The following is a 20147-nucleotide window of genomic DNA, read 5'->3' on the forward strand; positions in this document are numbered from 1 at the left end:
TAGGCAAGGCAAGGCAAGGCAAATTTATTTGTATAGCACAATTCATACACTAGGCAATTCAAAGTGCTTTACAGAAGCATAAAAATCATACATTTTGATTAGAAGAGAACAAAAAAATAAAAATAAAATACAATTAAAGGAAAATTAAAAACAGACACCAGTAAAAGACAATAATTTAGCATTTAAAATGATTAAAACCATTGAGCAAATACATTTACTTTAAGTAAAAGCTGAAGCAAATAATAATGTTTTCAACCCTGATTTAAATGAGCTGACACTTGGTGCAGACCTCAGGTGTGCAGGAAGAATGTTCCACAGGTGAGGAGCATAATAACTGAAAGCTGCTTCACTTTGTTTGGTTCTGATTCTGGGAACACACAGTAGACCTGTCCCTGATGACCTGAGAGGTCTGGATACTTCATATGGAGTCAATAAATCTAGAATATATTTTGGTCCTAGACCATTTAATTCTTTATAGACCAACAGTAAGATTTTAAAGTCTATTCTTTGACTCACAGGAAGCCAATGTAGTGATCTGAGGACTGGTGTGATATGGTCCATTTTTCTGGTGTTTGTAAGGACTCGTGCAGCCGCATTTTGGATGAGCTGTAGTTGCCTAATTGATTTTTTGTTTAGGCCAGTAAAGACTCCATTGCAATAGTCCAACCTACTGAAAATGAATGCATGAACAAGTTTTTCCATGTCTTCTTTGGACAGACAACCCTTGATTCTGGTTATATTTTTCAGGTGGTAGTAGGCTGATTTGGTAATCAGCTTTAAATGGTTGTTAAAATTCAGGTCCGAATCAATAATTACACCAAGATTTCTGGCTTTATCTGTTGTTGTCAGTGACATGGAGTTAAGTTGAGCACTGATCTTTGACCTTTCATTTTTGGGGCCAAAAACAATCACTTCTGTCTTATCTGCATTAAGCTGAAGAAAATTCTGGCACATCCACTCATTGATTTGATGAATACACTCACTCAGTGAAAGTAAGGGACTGTAGTCATGTGATGACACAGAAATATAAAGTTGTGTATCATCTGCGTAAGTATGATAAGAAATATTATGATGCTCCATAATCTGAGCTAGGGGCAACATGTAGATATTGAAAAGAAGTGGTCCGAGAATGGACCCTTGTGGCACCCCACACATCATCTTCCTTCGTTCAGACACATGCTCACCAATTGACACAAAGTAGTCTCTATCTTGTAAATAGGATTTGAACCAGTGTAGTACAGTGCCAGTGAGTCCCACCCACTTTTCCAGTCTGTCAAGAAGTATGTCATGATCATATATACAGTATATTGAATATTGAGGGAATATTGAGTCATATATTTTATGATTATCATAACATTCAATTCAATTCAATTCAATTCAATTCAATTCAATTCAATTCAATTCAATTCAATTTTATTTGTATAGCGCCAAATCACAACAGAAGTTGTCTCAGGACACTTTCCATAGAGCTGGTACAGACCAAGCTCTTTTATCTACAAAGAAACCAACAATTCCCCCGTGAGCAAGCACTCATCTATCTGAACAGATGAAAAGGCTACACATGATTTGAAGTCACATAACTTATTTATTTGATAAAAAATTACATCATTTTACAATTTCAATTTTGTACTGGCAGCAAGTAAACATTGAATAATAGGATTATACTAATAATAACAAACGTAACATAAAGCTGAAACTCTGTCTGAAATTAGAGTTTCATCTGATAAAATCAAATCTTGCCTATAACTAACAAACTGTAAACTGCACTATTACATCAATTAGCAGCTTTATCGCACTGAAAAAAAAGGTCACAGACACAGAACAGTTAGGATTTTCTTTTTCTCTCTGTGATATTTAGAGCTACATTAATAACTTTTGAGGGTTCGCTCACAATCTTGTAATTAGCTTAATGAACCACTGAACAGTAAGTTGACAATAATAACTTTTAGTTGATGTGCTACATTTGTTGTCTAGCAGATGTTTATTGACACAACTGTTGTTGTGTCAATAAGATGTGTTTCTGGTATCCTGGTGAATGTCCAAGTCCAATGCTGACTCTTCTTTTAGTTCTGTTTTTGGTCTCTCCCAACCCCTGAGGGAAATATTTGACTCTTCAGCTGCTAAGTGCTCCACTACATTCAGCAACCAGTTGCTAACTCTGGCTATTTGTTGTCTGGTGCTGGACAAGTAAACGGCTGTAAAGAGCAGCTGTATGCAGTAAACTAGGGTTGATGAGAACCGTGGGACTGAAACAAACAAAGTCATGGGTTGTAAAACCAAAACAACAAGCTGAAAGACACAATAAAGCTTGGCAAAGCTGAAGGAAACTGCAGCGTTGGTTAAGATTCTCTGTAGATTTGTCACTGCCAGTGAGCCCCCTTATGTACTCAACATCAGTTTGATCTATTAATCAGAAAAATATTGATGAATGTAACTTTAATCAAGACTGGTTTTATGTTGGTTCCTTTCTACATTGTACCTGGCACTGTACCAAAGTGAGGCCTTTCTGGTATGATATCTGTTCCACTTTAACCAGGATCACAGGAGTTAGTATCCCACTGGACCCAGAACTGTGTTTATTGGGGAACTTTACATGTACTCGCGGTTCTCTAAACAATGCACAACTCAAATTTATGGAGATTGCTCTGTGTGTGGCCAAGAAGTGGATTGCAGTGTCATGGAAATCTGATTCCCCTCTTTTTATTGACAGGTGGTCTTCTGAGATGAATAGTTGCATCCCCCTGGAAAAAATCACATATTGTCTCGGGAAACAATACAACACGTTTTTGAAAATACCTTACCTTACCTGTTGGTATATTGATATGTTTGTAAATATTGCAAAAATGAAAATAAAATAGTCCAAAAAAAAAAAAAAAGACTGGTTTTATGTTGAAAAGTTGAATTTTGTTCAATGATTCAGTAAATTGTAGTATTAGGCTGATCTCTGTCTTAACTGTTTCTCTCAGTAGTCTATCTGAGTTGGATCTTCATGGAATATGGTTTGGGGGTCTGGGTCCCTCCAAAAATTGGAGTGTAGTCTGGCTCTCCTGCATCCTCAGGCCAGATGAACTTAAACCTCCTCAGCAGAGACACTACGATGAGGAAGAGTTCCATTCGAGCCAGACCTTCTCCAAGACACATACGAGGACCTGCAGGTAAAGATACTCACATGTATATTTTCTATGACCTAATGATATTTCCTCAGTCCAACCTCCAATTTATCTTTCAGTCTATCTCATGTACTCATTTTCGCTCACCGACAGAGAAAGGCGTGAAAGCCTCTGGCTTCACAAACTCGCCCTTCTCATTGAGGAAGTTTTCAGGGTGGAATCCGTGGGGGGATTTCCACTGGCCCTCCTCATTCAACACTGAGTGCAGGTTGGGGATGACAACGGTTCCCTGAAGAGCAATAAACAAAGAGGAGACGAAGGCTATTAAAATGTAAACACATAACTATGACTCTGCTGGATATGAAAATCAGACACATTCCTGTCATCCTTTCATTCACGCACATTTGTTGTAGTTGCTGACTAAGCAGGACAATGTCTCACACCCACTTAACGTAACGTAACGGCACTGGATTTCACAGTGTTTGGACAAAATTTTAGAAGTTAGATTTAAAGTTAAAAATATATATTCTTGCAGGAAATCATCCTTGCAAATATTTATTTTTCAGAGGTTTTAGCAAGTGGTGAAAGGAATGGAGACTCTAGGACAGATATTACATTGACAATTGATATTTTATGCTTACCCTGGGTATGGAGTATCCCATTAGCTCTGTGTCTTTAGTGGTGCAGTGGAAAACACTGAGAGGAACAGTGTTAGCCAACCTCTGGACCTCATGAAGGACGGCCTGCATGACAGAGACAGCTGTCAGAGCATCACACTGTCGCAGTGTAACTCTCACATACGTAAAATAACTGATTTCACACGTCACAGGATTTTAAAATTCAAAATATTACACACAAAATAGAGGTCTAAATATTGATTTGAATATGACCCAGTAATTTTTATACCTGCACATAAGGCATCTGGTTCCTGCATTCAAAGCTGACGTCCCTCCCATTCAGAACTTCGTCGATTTCCTGCTGACATCGCTCTGAGGATTACAGACACAGAATGGATGGTGGGAGACAAAGAGTGAGACAACAGGAGAGAACTCTGCAAGATTTGTCTTTATGTGCTACATATCATTCTGAACTGTTGAGGCCAATGGGAATGGTATTGCAGGTATTTGATCATAAACCAAAATTATTGGACAAACAAAAATAAGTAAATAATAACAAAAAAAGAGATATTTCACTCAAAACTACAAATGTCAGTCCAATGGTGGCGCTAGACCAAAAGTAAGGGTTCATCAAAGTCATTAGAATACATTATCTGCAAACTGCAAACAACAAAAATGTCAAAAATACTGATATTGTTCAGACTGATATTTTATATTGCTGGACTCTGTCATCTGGAGAGCCATGCCTCTCGCAGGGCTGCATCAAGTGCAGAGTGACAGATGATGGATAGACATACCCTGTGCCTCTGGATAATTCATTAGGTAGAGGAAGGCAGTGAGTACGGTGTTGGCGGTTGTGTCGGTCCCAGCAAAGTGAAGATCCACAAGATATGTACAAAGCTGGTCTTCAGAAAATGACAAGCTATCGTTTCCTCTCTTTGAAGACAGGCAGAGAGGAAGAGTGAGTGAACACTGTTCATTCTGTCAGCACCACTGCAGCTAAAATGACTGAACGGTCAACACCATGCTAGAGACACACACCTTATCAATTTCATCCAGGTAGCAGTCAATGAAATGTCGTGGTTTACCAGGAACTCTGGTCTTTTTGGTCTCAGCCATCATCTCTGAACGTTTTTCACGTGCAGACTGGCAAGAGGAAAGTTTCACTTTTAGAAATGTTTTAAATAAACAATTCAAGGTGTTTCAAGGACACATAGTTGTGTTTTGTTTTCTGGGGCCACAACCTTTGTATTTTTGGAACGTACTCATTAATGTGAAGCCAAAAAATCTTGACACAGGGATTTCATATTATTCATATTCAGTAACATGACAACAGTGTTATTCAGCAGTCTTGTGAAGTTTTGCTGTTTTTAAGCACTTAAAGATGTAAATAAACTCATGTTGTAGTCCTTATTCAAATCTCTCTGATCTCTCTGCAACCCCATTAAGTTAGAACTGTGTCATTCTGCAAAGTCCCTTCACTTTACTGCAGAGCCTGACTCAGTCAGTCAGGCATGATATGCTAATAATATATCATCCTGCTGCCAACTTCACAACAATACATTCATTCTTTCTCTCTTATTTGTTCCATTAGTTGGTGTCTTTTTCCCCTTAACTTTTCCTTCTTCCTACCATCCGTCCTTCCCATGCTAAGCTTTTCACTGTGAGCATTTTAGCATGCTAACAGTAGCATTTAGCAGCCTTATAAAGCCACTTGCTATCAGTTTAACCCATCAGTCATTGTCTGCCTTGTAGCAGACTTTGAAGTGTTTGGCAAAACATACCCTGAACATCTGAAAGACTTTGTTGAAGGGCAGTGGCAGGTTGCGTACCAGGGGAATAGTGTCATAAATCTGTATGGGAGAGATAAATGAAAAATTAGCTTTACGTATTATGACACATTTTTTCCAGGCATGTTACTTGTGATTCAAAGACAAGACATTTTCCTGCAGTGCTCAGTAGCAATTGATAAATTGGTTGATTGGCAAAATGGCTTAATAATAAAAGGTACAAAGTTCTGAAGCACTGAGATCCAAATCCACTTCTTTTTGTTCTTGCACGTTATAAATGAGCTAATGCTGACCATTCAACTTAAACATAACAGTTTATTCATCATGTCACACTGTTTCAGGGAGAAAGTTTACATATGATATTTACTCAAAATTTATAGCAGTGATGCTATTTATTCAGTGGTTTTATGGTCAAAAATGCGACTCACCATATTCCAGGTCCCGTTGAACATTTTGGAGCTGTCATAAAAAAATTTAACAAACTCCTTCAAGACGGCATCGTCGTAGTCGAACTGTATTCCAAACAGAACTCCACAGATGATGTTGGAGGCTGCACTGTGGAACAGCTTTTTGGGATTCATCGTCTTACCTGGTAAAACAACATGAACAGTGATAGATCCTACATCCTAGAAGATGTCTGTTTCATATGTTTAGCCACATTTGTATTGCGTTCATAGAGTAGACATACCGACACTCTGCTCCAGTATCTTTATGATGTTTTGTGTCTCGTCCAGGATGCTCTGCTCCATGAGCTGTTTCCCAAGGCCAAAGTTCCTCAGGGTCATCAGACCAAAGCGTCGTTGCTCTTTCCATACATTGTTATAATCTGCCAGAATCACTCCGGGAGCATTAGCTGCATGCAAAAGGGTCAATTTAGAGCTTAGAAGGAAAGACACGCTCGCTTTCATGCACTGAATGAAGTTTCAGTGAAGTTTTAATGTCCACATTATAATTAACAACTGCTTGAGCTGCCAGTAGATGCTGGGAATGTGATGGCATCAAGAGCAAACACCTTTATTCTGCAAATAAACGACTGACTCCAATGAAGTCTGTTTCCATAGTTAGTAATAAAAGTAAGTAAATCTAACACCATACGGGTGCATGTGTTTACTTGATAGAGTTGTAGATAAGACAGTGCATGTTTTAAAAGGGGAAGGGGGAGGCTATGTGTGTATGGGCAGTGTTGGGAAAGTTCACTTTCTACATGAACTAGTTCAAAGTTTCATCCATCCATTTTCTATGCCGCTTATCCCTTTCGGGGTCGCAGGGGGGCTGGAGCCTATCTCAGCTGTCAACGGGCAGGAGGCGGGGTACACCCTGGACCGGTCGCAGGGCACATACAGACAACCATTCACACTCACACTCATGAGCATGTTTTTGGTCTGTGGGAGGAAGCCGGAGTACCCGGAGAAAACCCACGCATGCACGGGAAGAACATGCAAACTTCACACAGAAAGGTCTGACCCGGGAATCGAACCGGCGACCTTCTTGCTGTGAGGCACGCGCACTACCTGCTGCGCCACCGTGCAGCCTAGTTCAAAGTTCAGTTCACAAATTTTAAAATTAACTAGTTCAGTTCATAGTTCATAATTAAAAATGTTGAACTAAGTTCACCGTTCCAAAAATGAACTAGTTCATAGTTCTTTTATACATACATTCTTTTATATGTAGATCTGGGATCTGGCGTCCCATTGAGCGATATTAAACTGAGAGCATGCCGTTCACAGACACAACAATGAACGAGTTCACAGTAATGTTCATCAGGCAGTAATACAGTACGTTCAGTTCACGTTCACCCAAAATATGAGCGAGTTCATGAACCATCGTTCAATGAACGCGTTCAGGCACAACACTGTGTATGGGGCACAGATTTTGGTGATACGTCACTGAGTATAATAAAATACTATTTGACTGTTTTGATTACAACACCATTGACATTAATCCAAAATGGCACGGAGTGACAGGACACCATATTTATTACAATGGAATGGCATGTACCATGAATCAGAAATCCCTCTGCAGAGACAAACACACAGAAGGTCAAATGGTCCCTCTTTACCTTTCGGTTGTATTACATGATTGATCATTAGGTTTTGTGGTCTGCCAGAGAAGTCAGCAGCTTTGTTGACCAGGGCTTCTTTCAAGGCCTGCACCCCATTGATGATGACTGCAGGCCTGGGACCAATGAACATGCTGTAGACATTACCATAGCGTTTGGCCAACTGAAGACAGAGGCACAGGAGAGTACTGTATAATTACAGGGGCATAGGTGACTGACCTTTATTCAGCACAATCATCAGCCTTCATAATGAGTCAGTTATTAACAAGTTATCGTTAATACGAGTAATAGCGTCCTTAATCAAATCAATGACATTGATGAGGTAAAATATTAAATATATTGTTTTATATTGAGTATGTTATCACACACTATTCCAGTGGTTCCCAACCTGGTACCAGAGATCACAAAGGATGCGCACAATTTTATCTGCACTGAGGTTGTGAGTTACCAAAATTATATTTGTGCACATTAAATTTATAATATACCAATAACACACCCATTTGGAAAAGAAAAAAAACCTAACTGCTTTTTATTTTTGCAAATAAAAGTTTGTAATTAATGACTTTATTCTTTTAGTGCATGTATGCAGGTAGGAGTTGGAGTTGGGGGGCCTGGCTTGTATTGGACAGAGGCAAGGAGGGCTTCAAGGAAAAAAGGTTGGGAACCACTGGTCTATTCTATTTATGTTTAACACAGCAGCCCACCTTTTTTAGAATTGGGCTTGTATATGATGTATGTGAACAGAGTCACCATGACCCAAGTCACCCAAGATGAGTGTCTTCGGTCATTTTGGGATAAGAACAACAGCAGCATAGCATTTTCTGCCACTGGTGTGAAACAAAGGCTATTACACTAAAATTATGCAATGAGTAAAATCCACAATTTTCCCAATCTCTGGCTAAAACCTATAAAAACAGAGATCATGTAAACAACACATACAGTATGAACACATAGCAAAAGCACAGAGGCAAAAATAATCACCACTTTTTCAATATGATGCTCTGTTAAATCTTAAAGAATTCTTATGGTAACAATCACTCAACGTTACCCTGTTCAGATCTGCAATGGGGTTCTCCAGATTGAGTTCCAGCAGGTTTCCAATGATGGGGAAGGCCTGGGGGCCTGGAGGGAAATTTTTGGGTCTGCGGTTCTGACCCAGGAGCAGCAAGAGCAAAACCACCGCCAAGAGCAGAGCCACAGATGCAAACATGATGTGATTCTAATGAACCTACTGTCTCCTCTGCCAGTATTTTAACTTTACAAGCACATGACCTTTGCACAGTCATGTGACCCATAGAGAGTTCAGTCAAGTTTACTGGATTGATTTGACCTGAATACCTAGGCGTAAAGATCAAAACTAAATGATATTTTGTGTGCTGTGATTTGTGAAATGTTGTCTTGTGAAATATCATTGTGTTTTGACCTTCAGAGCCACCATAAACATCTGCAGCAGCAGCCAGCAGATAAGAGTCTGATCACAACAGTTATCAGGAACACAACAAATAAAGCAATAAAAGTTCTGGAGATATTTTTGTTCCTCAGTCCTCATGAATATGAACAACTTTCCAGGCTCCTAATGTTGAATTTACCATCAGTACCCAGCACACTGCATTGCCATCAAAATATTGTTCAGTTTCAGTTGTGAAGAGCTTCCCAAGTTTCTGAAAGGGTCAGGTATCGACTCAATTACTTTGATGGATCATTTAGACTTAATCTCGTACTCATACAAAAAATGGATTCCTTCAATTTTGAGCTGAAGAGAACAGTCTGGTTTGGTCCTGCTTTTGAGATCCGAAACAATTCAAGAGAGATGTAGAACAACCATAAAGCAACACAAACTACCAATAAAAAAAAGACATAAATGTCCACAGAGATAGAATGGCCACAAAGAGACACACACACAAAAAAAAAACCTCAAAGAGATGCAACACGACCACATATGACATGGCCAACTCCTTGGAAATGTAAAATTTATCCAATAAACCGAAGGAAGAGTCATCCTTAGTTTGAAGAGGACCTCTTGTATTGTAGCTTTGAATATTGCTCAAAACCCCTTACTGTTAGGGCTATACAGCCGCCGAGTATTAGGACCCAGAGATGCAGAACCAGAGGCAGGGATTGTGTAAAACCAAGTAATCAATTTATTAACAAAACGAAGAACAGAAAACACGCTCAACGAGCGGAATGATGAACAAACAAAAGGCGCCCTCAAACGGAGTGGAGGACGAAGAAAACAAAAGACGCACTCAAATGGAGTGGATGAACTAAGGGAGCACCGACGAAGCGGGTATGGCACGAGGCACGCGTGGAAGCGGCAGACAGGCACTGAAAAAGAAAAACACAGCACGTAAGAGGCTGGAAAAAACGAAGGACTAAATAAAGACTTTTGATAACCAGAGAGAAAGACAAAGAGACTTGTACTTACGGACCAACAACCAGAATTCGACATGGGGATGAGGAATAATCCGGCGACGAGGAGCAGGAAGTCCACGTCTTAAATACTCTCCCTGATGAGGGAGAGTGACTGCAGGTGAGTCGCAGTGGGAGGAGCTGGCAGCAGGTGAGGGGCTGCCCAGCCATGGATCCAGGGGTAGACAGACAGACACACACACAGGGAAAAGGGAGAGGAGACACACAGGGAGAGACAGGAAGCCGGGATCGTAACACTTACAATTCACACAATATAGTATAACTCTCACCACCCATATCACCCTTTTAAGATAAGACTTAATTGATCTCACACTGGGGAAATTCAGGCATCACAGTCAGCAAGTATTACAAAGAGCAAGCACAGTGGCATAAAGGGGTAAAAATAAAAAGTATACAGGATACAGAATAGAAAAACCACTATGTATATGTACATTTGTACAGATTATGAAAAACAAAATTAGTAAATGCCATAAAAATTCTTCTGCCATAAAAATGTATTCCTATGAGAAAACTACTGATGTCATATGTTGTATTGCACTGAAGAAATACTATGGGATTATGTTTATGCACAATATATACAGTTTATAAAAGTACTGTTGACGATATGGATAATAAATAGTGTCATTGCACAGTTGAGACAAATATACAACTTAGAAATTGCACCAGATGAAATGGATAATGTGAGCATATATTAGCGTTGATAGCAGTGGTGCAAAACAATGTGGGTTGATGTAGAATTAAGAAAGACAGCATCAATATAGAGCTACATTACATGATGCTGGAGTTAAACAGACAAAATAAAACAAAGATTCAGGCACAGTCTGGTGCAATTCTGTAGATTTGGTTGTATAAGCATGCAATACAGGAAAACCTTCATCTCAGGAGCCTCCCTTAACCTTCTTTTTTATTTTGCCATACCTGGGGATTTACACCATTATATTTTGCTTGGGGTCTACTGTTGGCCTGTTGCCAAGTACTTCTCCTCGGCCACCTGTTTATTTGATGATGTTTTCTGTAACTATTGGTGTCCCAGCCCAGCTAAGTTAAAAAAATAAAATATAGGAATATGGGCATTGTATGGCCATGTCTAGACTTGCCTGAACTTGCTGCGACTTTGCTGGACATGACTGGCAGTCTGCCTGTTTACTCTGGGCGTGCACTTATTCTGAGCACGTATTTACCATCAAATCTGCCCCACTGTCCTCTCCCACTTCTGATTACACCTTGTACTTTGATCTCTGGCAGGTCATGCAACCTGCAGGAAATTTCTGATGACCCTGCTATCGTGGGATGTGCTAATGGATAACAGAAGGAGGAAAATAAGCCTGGTGGATGACTTTTTTGGCTGGTGCAGATTGGACCCTCTGCAAATAAACATAACCAAGACAAATGTGCTGACAAGGGGCCTTATGCAGGACTTATGCAGGAGTTCACCTGGAAGACAGGCTGGAGTCTGTTGGATGACACAAGGACCAGAGTCAGCTCTACTTTATATAGTCTATGATTAAATCAGGATAATTTTAATTTTGTCACTGGCTTCTCGTAATTACGAGAAAAGGTGGCACATCGGTATGGAAGCATAGGGAAGCATTTCAAATGCATGAATTCGTATCCATGAAGCATCCCATGTTGGTTCAACTGCTCCTGCAGGAAGAGAGCTACAACCAGCACGTCAGACTGGGCTTTCCGCCTGAACAATCCTAACAACTTGAGATGCCTGCGCAGTGTTGACAGACTAATATTAATACCATCCTCATTTTTAAGAAACATCAGTATTTCCCAGTGTCTCAAACTGAGAAGGTAGTAATAGCAGATTAGCTGCAATAGCACCATCATTGTCAATGAGAGAGAATTTACAGATGTTTCCTTTTTCTTTATCTTATCTCTTAACTACAAGATCTTTTCCTGATCTCGTAATTACGAGATCTTTTCTCGCAATTATGAGATTTTTAATTACGAGATCTTTTCTTGCAATTATGAGATCTTTTCTCATAATTATGAGATAAGGTGTCTAATTATTTTTTTATCCAGTGAATGCAATGCGCTTCCGTAGCAGAGAATGTTTAACTTTTTAAAATGAATTACATTCATCAGGTAGCCTACATCCATTAGAGCAGTACAATTAGACAGTACAATTAGTACAGTTATATTAGAGTACCACCGTAAAACTGCAGCACATTTATGAAGCCTTTGGTCTCCCATTGTACATGCCTAAAAAACAAGTTTACACAGTTTTACTGACTGTGACAGAGAGCCATTTTGTTGAATTTACCATATGGTCATGTTTTAGAACATAGTCAAGTCACAGTCACAGTCAGTCATAGTTGAGACCATAATGCCTTTCCACTGTATCCATTTATTTATTTTGTCATTTGGTGTATAATGTATAGTCTCTTAAAAAAAAAAAAATGGGAAGACTGATAAGATTTTGTTGAGATTATATTTTATTTTTTCATACAATTAAACACACAGTTAAATCACTGTTCTATTCTCACTAGTATTACATTTTTAAAAAGGAATGTGACACACCAGACTAAAAACATGACAAACTGGCCACAATGGCCTTCATTATATAAATTCCATACGAATCAGTTACATATCTATTAGTGGTGTCAAAAATATCACGTTATTAACACATTAACGCAAATCAATTTTAATGTTATCGCTAGCTGTAAAAAAGTAGGCTACCGGTTTGTGTGGATGTCAAGCGCGAAACACCAAAATGGATGTGAACAAGATTCTGAATGGAAAGTGTAGTTTCAAGAAGTTGCCAGATGGGTCGACTGACAAGACCAAAGTTATCTGTGTGTATTGTTGGTGTGAACTGAATTATCACCGTAGCACATCCAGTCTGAAATACCACTTGATGGCCAAACGCACGGCGAATGCGAATTCTCGGCCGCCTCCTTGTCAAAACCAGGCAGCAATGGATGGCTTTCGACAGAGGCGTATGGATGCTGTTATGTTCAAAGGAAACTTAAGAAAGGAAAGTTTAAGCCATGGTTTAACTGCACTATAGCCTGAGTCCTAGTTTATCGATAATAGCGATAACGTGCACTTTGTAACTTTATCTCGTATCACCCTGTTTTGATCCCTTAGAAAGGGTTGTTGAAGGGGCTTTTTTTGTAACCAAGTATTTATTGACAGTGTTAAATTGTTTGAGATTTTGATTCATTCAAATGTGAATGACTACTCAAAGTGAGAATGTTAGTGTGAAATATAACACTACACGCTGTTTTTTTCAATTAAAAAACATTTGCACAGAGCAAGCCTATCCACTTTTCCAAGTTGATAAGAGCATTAAAATGATAATTAAAGGGACATTTAGAATAGATAAAAGTGTGCGATTAATCCCGAGTTAACTACGACTTTCATGATATGGATCGCGATTGACAGCACTAATATCTATACATGCCAGGAATACATGAATCAGCCAGTAAATATGCATATCAAAGATCATAACACTAGCCCAGTCCATGTTGGCAGAAACTTATAATGTGTGTCCATCTCCCCCAAAGCTTACCAAGTGAATTAGTGTGAAATTAACATGTCCTTTGTGTTCAGTTATAGCTTCACTTCAACACATTCTAGTTATCATGTGTTTTTAGCTAGCATGTTGAAAGCAGATGGCGTGAGCTGGTGATATTAGAGAGAGGGGTGTATGTTACTATGGTAAGTTAACTGAGGAAGATGGTTTGATTGTTGTTTGATGGGTCAAGCAGCATGCAAAGGTTGCATGCTAGATAGCTTAACATGTTAGCTTGTTGTTGTTAGCCAGCATGTTGTTGGCTCCTCCTTACTGTGCTGCCCTGAGTTGGATCTTCATGTGATAGGGTTTGGGAGTCAGAGTAACCCCATAGACTGGAGTGTAGTCTGGCTCTCCAGCACCCTCAGGCCAGATGAACTTAAACTTCCTCAACAGCGTTACCATGATGAGGAAGAGCTCCATACGAGCCAGACCCTCTCCGAGACACATACGAGGACCTGAGACACAAAGAAGACCTCACAGTCATCTACAACAGTTTGGTTATATATCTGGGCACGCCACTGCAGGTGGGATACAATGAGAAACATACTGTTTACCTGCAGAGAACGGCATGAAGGCTTCTGGTTTAACAAACTCTCCCTGGTCATTGAGGAAATTTTCAGGGTTGAATTCATGGGGGTACTTCCACTGTCCCTCCTCATTAAGCAAAGATGTCAGGTTAGGAATGATCAGTGTCCCCTGGGGAGAAATTAAAGCAAAAGAAGAAAAGGCACAGAGGAAGGCAGAAAATATTTGTAAGAGATTAAGATTTACTTAAGTAAAGGTAATGTTTGTGCTGTGACTCAAGAATGGTACAAACAGAATGGTAATTTGTTGCCTGCATTGAAAGACACCACTGTTTTCTTCCAATCGGTGAAATATAGTAAATTGTGATTAAATATGAATTAGATTTGCAACATTTTTACAAATTAAGTTTCTACAAAAAAGCCATACAGTGTTGTGAGGCTTCTTACCACAACACCTAACTCTACTGTCACCATTGCCAAAAACTATTCAACACCAGCTGCTTCTTACCCTGGGAATGGAATATCCCATGAGCTCTGTATCTGTAGTCGTAGAGTGTGGGACACTTAGTGGGACAGTGTTGGCTATCCTCTGCACTTCGTGGATCATTGCCTGCATGAAGAGAGATTTAAAAAACATTCTTATGCTTGATCTGACTGCAGAAATGCAAAAAAGCAATGCAGGCTCTCAGTAGCTCAACCGCAAAAAAAGCAAACCAATAACCAATATAGGAGGCTGACAGCAGTATGTTTAGAGTAATGATCACACTTGATCTCCAAATTTTTGATTTGCTCAGTGTATATTAGAGGGCCTCTAATATAAGCAAAGTAAATGCATAACATGAAAGCAAAATCTGAGAAATCTGATATACCTGAACATAAGGCATGTGGTGTCTGTCGTTGAAAGTGGCTTGGTCCTTCCCTTCCAACACCTTGTCTATCTCCTGTTGACAACGTTCTGAGAGATACAGCAGAGGGGGGCAGAGGAATATGATAACTGTTAGCATCACCTTATTTCTGTTACAGAGGGTTATAAGGATTTTTTTACACCTGTACTTTTCATACTGTGACATGTGAAACTGTCTTCTGTGAAAGAGGCCTATGTTGGAAAGACAATGCTACATTGCTGGAAAGGAGACTCAAGGTAATTATTGGGCCTTAGATCAAGGATAAGAAATGCAGTTTTTACTCTAGGGATCTCTTTGTTCTTGCAAGAATCCTGGAGGGTAATGAGAACCCTGCCAATACATGTGCTTTGTGGATACATCACACATACAACAGATACATTTAGATACATGATTGTTATTGGAACTGTGGAATGTGACAAAGGGGACAAAGCTTTTGCCAAATGGACTGCAGGATTTACAGGGTACCTGAGCTATTTCTATGACTCACAGTGCCTTTTTATACTTGGAGTGATTGCTTTGTCCATATTCTCATTAAAAAGTCAAATGTATTCTTTGATTGGTCTTGAGCTCTTCGTATTGGTCTTGTCATTGATAGGCCTTTTCCACAGCAGATATTTTGACATGTCTTCTCTGAAAAATGTCTGACCTTGGTAGAGCTATGGAGCCAATGACAGTAAAGTAATAACCCATATTTACAGGTGCAGGCATACCTTGTATGTGTGGGTAGGTTGCAAGGTAGAGGAAACCCGTAAGCAGGGTGTTGGAGGTAGTGTCAGTACCAGCGAAGTGAAGATCTAGTGCGTACATACTCAGCTGGTCTTCTGAAAATGAGGAACCATCATCACCTCTCTAAAAAGAGGGGAATGATTTTTTTTTTAGACAGACAAATATTAAATGTAATTATACCTAACTGATGAACACACACACTCAACACCAAACATGCAAATGTTTTGTAGTGAGCTGAGTCTTTTAACCCCACATGCACACACATGCACACACCTTTTCCATTTCATCCAGATAGCTGTCAACAAAGTCTCGTGGCTCTCCAGAGACTCTGGTTTTCTTGTGCTCAGTCAGCAAGCCTTTTGCAATTTTCTGACAAGTCTGAAAGTCAACATTCATAATTTGCGTTAATCATTTTTTCCACTGAAAAAGTGTGTACGTGGTGGTTGTCATCATATGTGTGTGAAGTTGGAAAAAAAAATATAAAAAATATATTATAAAATATATCTAAATAAAAATATCTAAATTTAATTTTTAATTCAGGCTTTTTTTCGAGATTTTTTTTTCAGTTAACATACCTCAATATTCTTAAAGGCCTTGTTGAAGGGCAGTGGCAGCTTACGAATCATGGGAAAAGAGTCATAAATCTGTGAATAATAATAATAATAATAATAAATCATTAGTTTATTTGTATTCAAACATGCAGATTCTGCTGTCTGGTATGAATTGCTATAAACAGATAAGCAATAATTAAATGAGGTGACAAAGTCCTCTAATCAAAACTCTAATCTTCAATGTGCTCTGGTGCGCTGTGCAGGTGAGTATGACACACATATCAGCACCATGTTCTCTCTCACAAAAAATGTTCCACTCAATTCCAGAAGTCTCAAGTGCAGGAGTTCAGGTATCTTAGGTTTTTAAAACACCTGATGTCTGGACTTTTCTTCTAATGCCACCACAAGGTTCACATTTGTAGTTTTAAGTGACAATTATTGGATGGATTGCCATGAAATCTTGTATAGAGATTCTGTTCCCCTAAGGATTGAATGTAATAGCTTTGGTGATCGTCTGACTTTTGCTCTGGACTCATCGTCTGGTCAAGATTTGTCTATCACTTTCAAATACCTAACACAATCAAAAACCTGCAAAATGAATGGCATTCCCATCAATTCCATTCCCGACAATTAACAAGTTAGCATGCTTAGACACTATCTGTGCTAAAGATCAGCATGTTAGTATTGTCACTGTGAGCATGTTAGCATGCTAAACTTAGCCTTCGAGCCAGAGTTGGTACCCTCTGAACATGCTTTGACTCACCATAGCCCATGGTCCATTGGCTATCTTGGAATTCTCAGTGAAGCACTGAACAATTACTTTGATGAAATTGTCGTCATACTCGTAACGTCTACCGAACAGAACCTGACAGATGATGTTGGAGGCCGCGTTGTGAAACATAACTTGAGGACTCAAGGTTTTGCCTGTAAAATAGATCATGTAGATAAAGTATGACACAGCATCAAACAAGAATAGAAAAGAACATTAAATTAACAATAACACAATACAAAATTCAATGTGGCAACACAAGCTCATGCAGTGAGCAGGGAGTGGGAAGAGGGCCTCTTTAAAAAGGACTCTTTAACATCCATTTCCATCCATCACACATTTCCATTGATTAACATCAATGGAAATATGTGATCAAAATACACCTTGTAATATTCTGAATTAATATTAGAATATTTGTGGTGCCCAGATGTCAGTGTCACTGAATATAGTCAACCTTGGATCTACGGATGATATACCAATGCTCTTTTCCAGTGTTTTAATGATGTATTGTATCTCCCCATGAATCCTCTCCTCCATGGAATTCTTCCCCAGACCAAAGTCCCTCAAGGTCATCAGAGCAAAGCGACGATGCTCCTTCCAACTAGAGCCATAATCTGCCAGAATTACTCCTACAACAGGCATAGTTTCACAAAGAGCATACAGTGTGAGATTTCAAAGACTAGGAAGTAGGATCACTTGAGGCAGAAAAGGCTTTTGATCAGTAGTAACATCATTAGCTGCTAACCTAGAGGAAATTAACCCTAACCCTAATTCCTAGGTGTACTGGGGGGCCTTGATGGTGATGGATGCTATCTCTCCATTCCCATCTGATGTATTCCTACTCTCAATAATGAACTTTGACAAAGTTATGGCAGACAGACTGGCATCCAGATGTTAAGCAAAACAGGTGCTCCCCTTGCCAACATATTAACTGGGATCAAGTTGAGAGTTGCAGTGACAAGAAAAGTCGGCCTATTAGAACGATGTGTAGACCTGCTGGATAGGGAGTGGTCAGATGTTTTTCTCAGAACTGAGAGTAAATATTGCATAAATTAATTTCTCTATGCAAGCTTGATGACTGATTAACTGACTGATTGTTAACAGTTATCAGTTACAGCCCTACCTCCCTTTTTCTGGCAAAGTGAGTTGCATATTGCACAAACAAATATTGCTCAAAGTGAACTCCAACGAACTCTAACTCTTGCTTTCATTTTTTTCCTCTTTCCCCACCTGTAGATAAAGATGTATTATTATACTGGTAACAATCCCATCAATGCATACAGTAAAAAAACATAGCCCTACCTCCCTTTTTCTGGCAAAGTGAGTTGCATGTTGCACAAACAAATATTGCTCAAAGTGAACTCCAACAAACTCTAACTCTTGCTTTCATTTTTTTCCCTTTTTCCCCACCTGTAGATAAAGATGTATTATTATACTGGTAACAATCCCCATCAATGTATACAGTACAAGCACACAAAAAAACACATTATTGACATATATAGTGTGACTGTCCAATGGCTTAAAAAAAAAAAAAAAAATAGGTTGAACAACACATTCTCTGCACAATGACATATCATGTCTATTGTACCTTTCCTCTGGGTGGCATCACTGACAAATATGTCTTGGGGGCGTCCAGCAAACTCATTGGCATTGTTCATCAAAGCTTCCTTCATGGCCTTCACCCCATTGATGACTACAGCTGGTTTGGAACCCAAGAACAGACTGTAGACATTTCCATAAGACTTCCTCAGCTGGGACAAAGATGACACATCAGAGGTTAAAATATATATATAATCACATAAGTTCAGATGGATATTACTCTTTAAAAGAGGCAATTCACTGAAATCACAAATACATATTTGCTCACTTAGTGCAGTTCAGTTTTCATTATCTCACATGGGAAATTTGGCTTGCGGCATGGCAAAAGAAGACACCAGAGCAGACTCATCAGGTAAAAAATAATCAGACACTAGTATAACCATTGGCTACTACAAAGGGTGCAGATTAGTTGCTGGAGCGCCAATTAAGTAATTTCATTGCACAGACTAAAAATTAAGATCTCCATCCTGAAGGAGGAAGCTCTGAGTCATTGTTTGTTTTCAAGGTGGCAGGTATCAATGGACATTATGGAGAGCCTTCTGCCAGACACAGCTTGTGTCCTGTAGCCTTGAACTTGGTTTTGTTTGCCCAGCACTGAGATAACTGCTGAAACTTTGGCCACCACCTCTGGACTTTTGGGGTGGAATTTTATTTGTAGTGCTCACAGGAAAACAAAACAAAACTACATTTATGAATAATCAACAGCAGTGTCCCTTTTGACATTCCCTCACATTGGAAATCTTAAAATCTCCTCACAGATATTGGCTTAACAACACCTTTGAGTCATCCATTAACACCCTGTGTGCACAGCTTGTACCTTTGGCCATGAATCAAGGTCACTGGCAGTCAACTCTGTTCAGACAACCTATGATATATCACACATCAGCAATAGTGCTGATTTGAGTGAACCTTGCCTGGTTCAGACCTTATTTTGCAGTGCAAAGATTTTAGTGGCTTTCATACATGCTTTTATTTTACACTTACAGCCAATAGGTTAAAAAGGTGTAGTAGAAGCACCAGAGGACCAACATCATTTATTTCAGTGATTTTCTTACCTTCTCAAAGTCTTTCAAGGGGTTCTCAAGGCTCAGGTGCAAAATGTTCCCCAATATCGGCAGAGCAGGGGGCCCTGGTGGAAAGTTCTTTGGCCTCCGGGATATGAACTGAAGGATGACGTAGAAGACGCAGAGCCATAGCAGAATAATTGAAGCAAACATTGTGGAATGGACTGTAGAGGCAAGCTGACTGACTTGCTTTGAAAGTGTAGTTCAACTCATAGCCCTGCCTCTTCCAGCACTTTGCTGTGCACTTTGCTTGCCTGTGTTAAAGGTGAATGAGAACTTGAACAAAACATTCACTGACCATGAGAGGCACAAATTCTGAAATGCTTTGGCTTCAACAATCTATTATAAACTTTGACTTTATTTGATTTGTTCCCATTAGTTCCATGGGGGTACCATGTGTGATTTCTTGGGTCTGTTTCTCCCCCGCTCTGTTGCCTGTGAGTATGTGCCTTCTGATTAGCTGCACAGATTAAT

At 39.4% G+C, this 20147-nt stretch overlaps 2 protein-coding genes across 4 annotated transcripts; both read right to left on the bottom strand.

Annotated features, from left to right (window-relative positions):
* Window positions 1-2893: 2893 nt before the first annotated feature.
* On the bottom strand, window positions 2894-8786 carry LOC139337525 (cytochrome P450 2D15-like). 3 transcript variants are annotated; one of them, XM_070972148.1, is made up of 12 exons: window positions 8625-8786; window positions 7577-7739; window positions 6832-6834; window positions 6206-6355; window positions 5946-6106; window positions 5512-5580; window positions 4769-4873; window positions 4525-4663; window positions 4017-4099; window positions 3752-3853; window positions 3258-3399; window positions 2894-3149 (listed from the first exon to the last, which is right to left on the bottom strand). In XM_070972148.1, exons 1-12 carry the CDS (start codon window positions 8784-8786, stop codon window positions 2971-2973), a joined length of 1458 nt encoding a protein of 485 aa, XP_070828249.1. In that variant the 3' UTR covers window positions 2894-2970. The 3 variants fall into 3 exon arrangements, with proteins under 3 accessions (XP_070828249.1, XP_070828248.1, XP_070828247.1); XM_070972147.1 differs by lacking the exon at window positions 6832-6834 and having other exon boundaries at window positions 6206-6370; XM_070972146.1 differs by lacking the exon at window positions 6832-6834 and having other exon boundaries at window positions 4769-4849; window positions 5488-5580; window positions 6206-6370.
* Window positions 8787-13802: 5016 nt separating this feature from the next.
* On the bottom strand, window positions 13803-19826 carry LOC139337516 (cytochrome P450 2J6-like). Its single transcript, XM_070972127.1, has 11 exons — window positions 19665-19826; window positions 18599-18761; window positions 17487-17639; window positions 17005-17165; window positions 16266-16334; window positions 15964-16068; window positions 15675-15813; window positions 14929-15014; window positions 14568-14669; window positions 14090-14231; window positions 13803-13990 (listed from the first exon to the last, which is right to left on the bottom strand). The coding sequence occupies exons 1-11, from the start codon at window positions 19824-19826 to the stop codon at window positions 13803-13805; spliced, it is 1470 nt and encodes a 489-aa protein (XP_070828228.1).
* Window positions 19827-20147: the final 321 nt, after the last annotated feature.

Source organism: Chaetodon trifascialis, chromosome 10 (assembly GCF_039877785.1).
Source record: "Chaetodon trifascialis isolate fChaTrf1 chromosome 10, fChaTrf1.hap1, whole genome shotgun sequence".
Classification (NCBI taxonomy): domain Eukaryota; kingdom Metazoa; phylum Chordata; class Actinopteri; order Chaetodontiformes; family Chaetodontidae; genus Chaetodon; species Chaetodon trifascialis.

Coding starts and splice junctions, on each gene's coding strand:
- LOC139337525 (XM_070972147.1), bottom strand. CDS start 8,786: ATGTTTGCATCTGTGGCTCTGCTCTTGGCGGTGGTTTTGCTCTTGCTG. Junction 6,107..6,205: donor GATACTGGAGCAGAGTGTCG/GTATGTCTACTC, acceptor TTGTTTTACCAG/GTAAGACGATGAATCCCAAA. Junction 3,854..4,016: donor ACCAGATGCCTTATGTGCAG/GTATAAAAATTA, acceptor TCTGTCATGCAG/GCCGTCCTTCATGAGGTCCA.
- LOC139337516 (XM_070972127.1), bottom strand. CDS start 19,826: ATGTTTGCTTCAATTATTCTGCTATGGCTCTGCGTCTTCTACGTCATC. Junction 16,335..17,004: donor CCAATGGACCATGGGCTATG/GTGAGTCAAAGC, acceptor TATTATTCACAG/ATTTATGACTCTTTTCCCAT. Junction 15,015..15,674: donor AACCTACCCACACATACAAG/GTATGCCTGCAC, acceptor TGTATCTCTCAG/AACGTTGTCAACAGGAGATA.